Source organism: Macrobrachium rosenbergii, chromosome 54, assembly GCF_040412425.1.
Source record: "Macrobrachium rosenbergii isolate ZJJX-2024 chromosome 54, ASM4041242v1, whole genome shotgun sequence".
In the NCBI taxonomy this organism is placed as follows: domain Eukaryota; kingdom Metazoa; phylum Arthropoda; class Malacostraca; order Decapoda; family Palaemonidae; genus Macrobrachium; species Macrobrachium rosenbergii.
In genome coordinates, this window is record NC_089794.1 from 53,114,695 (window position 1) to 53,121,792 (window position 7,098).

Genomic DNA, 7,098 nt, shown 5'->3' on the forward strand with positions numbered 1-7,098 from the left:
GCCTGAACCACAAGGCTGAGTGGCCCCAAGGCGCCCTAGGAAGCCTTCCCTTGAAGGCAGCCTTGACTGGGGAAGATCCTCCTCAGAGGCTGCTTCCCTGGAGGTAGGCAGGTTTCCTGCCAGGCTGGGGAAGTGGGCCTGGGGAGGGCCTGAACCACAAGGCTGAGTGGTCCCAAGGTGCCCTAAGGAAGCCTTCCCTTGAAGGCAGCCTTGACTGGGGAAGATCCTCCTCAGAGCTGCTTCCCTGGAGGTAGGCAGGTTTCCTGCCAGGCTGGGGAAGTGGGCCTGGGAGGGCCTGAACCACAAGGCTGAGTGGCCCCAAGGTGCCCTAAGGAAGCCTTCCCTTGAAGGCAGCCTTGACTGGGGAAGATCCTCCTCAGAGGCTGCTTCCCTGGAGGTAGGCAGGTTTCCTGCCAGGCTGGGGAAGTGGGCCTGGGGAGGGCCTGAACCACAAGGCTGAGTGGCCCCAAGGCGCCCTAGGGAAGCCTTCCTTGAAGGCAGCCTTGACTGGGGAAGATCCTCCTCAGAGGCTGCTTCCCTGGAGGTAGGCAGGTTTCCTGCCAGGCTGGGGAAGTGGGTCTGGGGAGGACCTGAACCACAAGGCTGAGTGGCCCCAAGGTGCCCTAACGATGCCTTCCCTTGAAGGCAGCCTTGACTGGGGAAGATCCTCCTCAGAGACTGCTTCCCTGGAGGTAGGCAGGTTTCCTGCCAGGCTGGGGAAGCGGGCCTGGCCTCCAGGGGCCTGAACCACAAGGCTGAGGGGCCCAAAGGTGCCCTAAGGATGCCTTCCCTTGAAGGCAGCCTTGACTGGGGAAGATCCTCCTCAGAGACTGCTTCCCTGGAGGTAGGCAGGTTTCCTGCCAGGCTGGGGAAGCAGGCCTGGACCACAAGGCTGAGTGGCCCCAAGGCGCCCTAGGGAAGCCTTCCCTTGAAGGCAGCCTTGACTGGGGAAGATCCTCCTCAGAGGCTGCTTCCCTGGAGGTAGGCAGGTTTCCTGCCAGGCTGGGGAAGCAGGCCTGGGGAGGGCCTGAACCACAAGGCTGAGTGGCCCCAAGGTGCCCTAAGGATGCCTTCCCTTGAAGGCAGCCTTGACTGGGGAAGATCCTCCTCAGAGGCTGCTTCCCTGGAGGTAGGCAGGTTTCCTGCCAGGCTGGGGAAGTGGGCCTGGGGAGGGCCTGAACCACAAGGCTGAGTGGCCCCAAGGTGCCCTAAGGATGCCTTCCCTTGAAGGCAGCCTTGACTGGGGAAGATCCTCCTCAGAGGCTGCTTCCCTGGAGGTAGGCAGGTTTCCTGCCAGGCTGGGGAAGTGGGCCTGGGGAGGGCCTGAACCACAAGGCTGAGTGGCCCCAAGGTGCCCTAAGGATGCCTTCCCTTGAAGGCACCCTTGACTGGGGAAGATCCTCCTCAGAGGCTGCTTCCCTGGAGGTAGGCAGGTTTCCTGCCAGGCTGGAGAAGCGGGCCTGAGCAGGGCCTGAACCACAAGGCTGAGGGGACCCAAGGCACCCTAGGGAAACCATCACTTTGAAGGTAGCCTTTTTGTGGGGAAGATCCTCCTCAGATGCTTCTCAGATGACATCATGCCAATTGAGAAGCAGTTGGGAAAACCTGATTCTTCTCACGTGATAACGATGACGTCATTACAGCCCACTTTTTTTAATAATAATAATAATAATAATAATAATAATAATAATAATAATAATAATAATAATAAGGCCTGAACCACAAGGCTGAGAGAAAAAAATGCCTTCCCTGAAGGCAGTTAGGGAAGATCCTCCTCAGAGGCTGCTTCCTGGAGGAGGTTAGTCTAATTTGCCAGGCCAGTCTAACAAGTGGGGAGGCGTCTTTCATACGTCAGTCTAACGAGCATCAGTCTAACAAGTGTCAGTCTAATGATCATTAGTCTCAAGAGTCCTGAGCATCAGTTTTGCTCCTGCATCAGTCTGAACCACAAGGCTGAGTGGCCCCAAGGTGCCCTAAAGTGGCCAGTCTTGACTGGGATGATCAGGCTGTCCCTAACAGGTCAGTTTCTGCCAGGCATCAGTGAGGAGGGCCTAACAAGCATCAGTGAATGATCAGTCTAATGAAGGCAGTGTAGAAACCATCACAGTCTTGTCAGGGGAGGATGTCAGTCATGACGTATCAGTGAGGTGAAAAGAAAAGTGAGTCATGGTTTTTCTTTCAGCATCAGTCAATGAGTCATCAGTCATTTTTTCAGCCTAATGAATAATAATCAGTCTAAAGTGAGAGTCAGAAAAGTTTGTATGAGTGTTAGTGAGTCAGCTAGTGTTAGTCTAAGCATCAGTCTAACGAGCGTCAGTCTAATTAGCGCCAGTTTAACGAGTGCCAGTCAGTCTAACCAGCATCAGTCTTGCAAGTGTCAGTCTAATGATCATCAGTCTAACAAGCGTCATGTCTAACGAGCGTCATTCTAACGAGCGTCAGTCTTCTAGCAGTCTAATGAGGTCAGTTTTGTGGGGAGCATCAGTCTTGGAGCATCAGTCTAATGGGTCAGTGGGGTCAGTGGTGAGTGGGGTGGTGTCAGGTGTGGTGTGGCTATGGTGTGGGTGTGGAGTGTCAGGTGTGGATATGGGGTGTGGGTATGGATATGGGGTATGGGGATGGGTGTGGGTGTACAGGTGTGGGGGGGTATGGGTGTGGGTGGGTGTGGGTATGGGTGTGGGGGTGTGGATGTGGGTGTGGGTGTGAGGTGTGGATATTTGGGGTGTGGATACTGGGTGTGGGTGGGTGTGGGGGTGGGTGTGGGGTGTGGATGTGGATGTTTGGGGTGCAGATATGGATGTTTGGAGTGTGGATACTGGTGTGTGGTGAGGTGTGGGTATGGGTGTGGGGTGTGGATATGGATGATTGGGGTGTGGATATGGGTGTGTGAGGTGTGGGTATGGTGTGGGGTGAGGTCTGGATATGGTGGTGTTTGGATGAGGGGTACGGGTGTGTGGGGTGTGGATGTGGGGTATGTATGAGGTGTGTGTGGGGTGTGGATATGGATGTGGGGTGGGGGTGTGGGTATGGGGTGGATGATGTGTGGGTATGGGTGTGGGTGTGGATATGGGTGTGGGTGAGGTGTGGGTATGGGTGGGTGTGGGTGTGGATATGGGTGTGGGGGTGGGTATGGGTGTGTATGGGTGTGGTGGGTGTGGGGTGGGTGTGGGTATGGGTGGGGTGTGGATATGGGTGTGGGTGTGGTATGGTGTGGGTGTGGGGTGGTGTGGGTGTGGATATGGGTGTGGGGTGAGGTGTGCAGGTGTGGATATGGGTGTGGGGTGAGGTGTGCAGGTGTGGATATCAAAGGTGCAGGATGTGGATATGAGGTGTGCAGGGTGGATATAAGGTGTCAGGTGTGGATGTGGATGTGAGAGAGAGAGAGAGAGAGAGAGAGAGAGAGAGAGAGAGAGAGAGAGAATACCTGACCTTGATGTCATGACGAAATTGAATGATGCCACAAAGAACAAAAAAATAACCTTCATTAATAATTAAAAACAGAGACTATAATATTTCTAAAGTAACTTATTTTTCTTTATTATTGTATCAGTTCTAAAGTGAAAATGTTTCACGTGTACATGTGTGTGTGTGAGTGTAGGTGTAGGGAAGGTGTTTTTGGGGGGTGTAGGAGGGAGGGGGGGAGGGAGGGGGTGGGGTGTGTATGCAGGCACCAGGAAGGATTCAAAATTCAAATCTAATCAGCCTCCCATAACGTCTCCGGTTCGCCTGCTCCCAATGCTTAAAAGGCTCTGACTTCGACCTCAGCTGTAGTCTACAAACCATGACAAAAGGCAACACTTAGTTTAGTGTCGTCGTTCGGACTTCAATTTAGTGCAAGTGACTTTAGTCTCCGTGACTTGCACTTGCAACGGGTGCAAGGATCACTACTTCACTTAAGTTGAAGTCAGGATCGAAGTCTTACGTGCGAACGCCGTTGTCATGAGCATGGCATTTCCACTAACCGCTTTCTCTGGATACTATACGAGACCTACCTCTCTCTCTCTCTCTCTCTCTCTCCTCCGTGAACCTCTAAACAGCGAAAGTACTGAAATAAAATATCGAAGGATTTCATAGGAAAAAAGCAGACTGAAATAGCGTCATTAATAATAATAATAATAATAATAATAATAATAATAATAATAATAATAATAATAATAATAATAATAACACCCGATTAAAGGGTCAAAATCGTTAAATTTGTCATAATTGTTAACGATTAGAGTGGAAATTATTTTCTAATTTGAAAAGGATTTTGACGTTCATGTCCTCAAATGATGTGTACGGGAGAGGCCAAGAAGCCGTGCTGGCATAAGACCAACTCAGTCTATAGCAAAAAAAAAAAATATCCGCTTGTTTCTCATGTACCAAACTCGTTAGTCGACTATTAAGGGTCTTTATTTCGGCTCAGGGCCATATAGATACATGGAAATAGCAAAATGAAGGAATCTTGGGACAAAAGCTAGGCTGTTCGAGTCTTTCTTCCTTCTAAAGACTTGATGAAGTGTCCCCAGATCCAGGAAGGCTTTATAAGTCTCTGCTGCCATGGTTCTGTTGGGGAAGGGCGTCTAACCGGTCGACTGGGCGTACTTGGGCAGCGAGGAAGTGTCCCTTCAGTGACGTGGCACCCTTTCAAAAGGTGGCACTGTGGTTGAGTGTGCCGTGTACAGGTCACACTGGTGGCACTCAGTATCCCTAGGCACTGGTGCAGGTTAGGTTCCAGAAGGACTTTCTCTCCTGTGTTCCCTTTAGTTTGGTTTTATTTAATAATTCCTAGTTGCTTGCTTGGTGGCACTATGGTGCCAATGTGTTCCAACTAGGCTATATGGGAGGAAATGCACTCTACCCCAGCAGAGTGTAACAATTGAATGAGAGTAAAGAGGAAAATAAAAGAGAGAGAGAGAGAGAGAGAGAGAGAGAGAGAGAGAGAGAGAGAGAGAGAGAGAGAGAGAGAGAGAGAGAAGTTTATTCAGTTGATGACAGTGCTGCAAATTATTGGCACTGTGGAATAAAGTGAATTTGGTTGCTTTTCTTTAAAGATCCTCGTGAGTGGCTGGTCCCAGTACCCAGTGCTAACCCCTTCTTCTTTCAGAGGGTGAAAAACTACTGTTTTGCTTCGGTATGGGTAGCAGGCCTCACTCATGACCGACAGTTTATCACTCTAAAAGCTTTAACTTGCCCTCATCTACTTGTGGGACAGAGGTGTTGCTTTTATTTAGTTTAATTAAATTGTTTGTCTCGGTGTCGGCCCTTCTTTCTTTGAAGGGGGTCACGCACACTCGATTAGGCTTACTTGGATATATGAGAGAGAGAGAGAGAGAAATTATAAGTTCTTTTTATAGAGAGAGAGGCATCGGGTATTTGTATATGAAAATTTTGTTTAAAATATTAATCCTAACAATGGCCTATTGATCCCTGTAACAATCTAAATTATATCTTGGTTTTATCTACAGGAAGTCTGTATAAGTAAGATTTTCAGATCGGGTATTTGAGGAACTTGTTATTGTATTTCCTAACTATGGCCTATTGTTCCTGACTAAATTATATCTTGGTTTTAAGTAGTTCCAAAAGATAAGTGGGTTTTGAGGCAAAGAAGAGGCAAACGGTCACACAACAATGACAATAAAGGTCTCAAGATGGCGGACAAGGAGCGGTCAACTGAACCACAAAATGTCAAGCGAATCCCGGTAGTTCAAAACAATTTCAAACAATACCTCGAGGAGGAATACCAAAATGGCGGGTGAATCCCTTTAGCACAAAATTCAAAACAGCGAACTAAACAAACGCCGGCATCCAGATTTACTCTAAATATACCAAACTTTAAAGGATTTTACGTTAAGGATGGCAAACGAAATTACCATACAACGCTTGTTTCTTTTGTTATCGTCTTTCTCGCACGAATTAACGGTCCGCTTAAGGAGTGGCTACTGGCAAGACAATGAAATGGATTTGTGTGGTTCGGATGGGACCAAATTTACGTTACTGAAAAATGTATTTTATGGTAAAATTAACTATTGCCGTTCGTTTGCTATTTCAATGACACGTTGTTTCAAATGATTCCCGCTATATGAAAACAATACCAATCGGAATTGCTGAATCGTGATCACTACTTTGCGAAAATGAAATGAACTTTGAAAATTCGGTCTTTAGGATGCGTGATTGGACGACTTGACTCGTTACAAGAACTCACCCTACATTGTCCCTTGGCCGAGGAAGATAGCACCCACAATATCCGAACACGGTAAAAATGCTCTTTCTTAAGATTTTATAAATTATGAATTGCTCTGCCTCCAATGCACACTTTTCCTATACCTATGCTAATTCTTAATTAAACCTGGTATTCTAACTATTCATATTATTATTATTATTATTATTATTATGCCTTGTGCTGTCTCCTTGTTTGGAAGAGTAAAATTAAATGAAATATCTAACTTTTCTCTTTGGAATTAATTGTAATTAATTTTCTTTTATCCAGATTCTTTCTCTAAAATTTACTTAGATCCTATGCAAGGTCGTCAATGTTACGAGTGCGACTTGGCTGATGAGTTTATTACTTGATTTACGTAATTTTTACAAGGCCCTGCATGCCAAGGACACACGTAACCTGTCGATGAAGCTACAAATTAACCTCAAAGACAGTCATTGAACACTCAAGGTCGCCAGCCGAGGAGCTATTCTCGGCATAAAGAAAAAAAAAATATTCAGTGAATAAGGATTTTACGATAAATGTCGCCCGGCTTCGGACGCAGGCAATCTCTACTCGTTAATATGGTATTAAAAACACAACGGCTCTTCCGAACAAATGGATCGAGACACAAGGGGGCATAAAGAATACAATGACTTGCTTAACCTTCCCTAATTCCTAGTTAATTCACTGGAATGGTTGAATGACGCTAAACAAGATAAATTATGCCTAATCTAGACTTTGTAAAAGCAAGTCGCTTTGTAATCTAATAATTATGGTGGCGGTGAAGGAGGAAACAACGAAACTGAAATACAGAAAAAGGGGCTAGTAATTGACGAAGTTTTGAACAAAACACAGACTTTACCTTGGACGACTAGTTGCTGCGCATACAACGGACGATCGGAAGTTCTGGGATG

The 7,098-nt window shown here is 47.3% G+C and overlaps 1 protein-coding gene across 1 annotated transcript; it reads right to left on the minus strand.

Annotated features, from left to right (window-relative positions):
* Window positions 1-2,495: 2,495 nt before the first annotated feature.
* LOC136834678 (uncharacterized) lies at window positions 2,496-3,440 on the minus strand. The gene has a single exon (XM_067097266.1). The coding sequence runs from the start codon at window positions 3,438-3,440 to the stop codon at window positions 2,496-2,498; it is 945 nt and encodes a 314-aa protein (XP_066953367.1).
* Window positions 3,441-7,098: the final 3,658 nt, after the last annotated feature.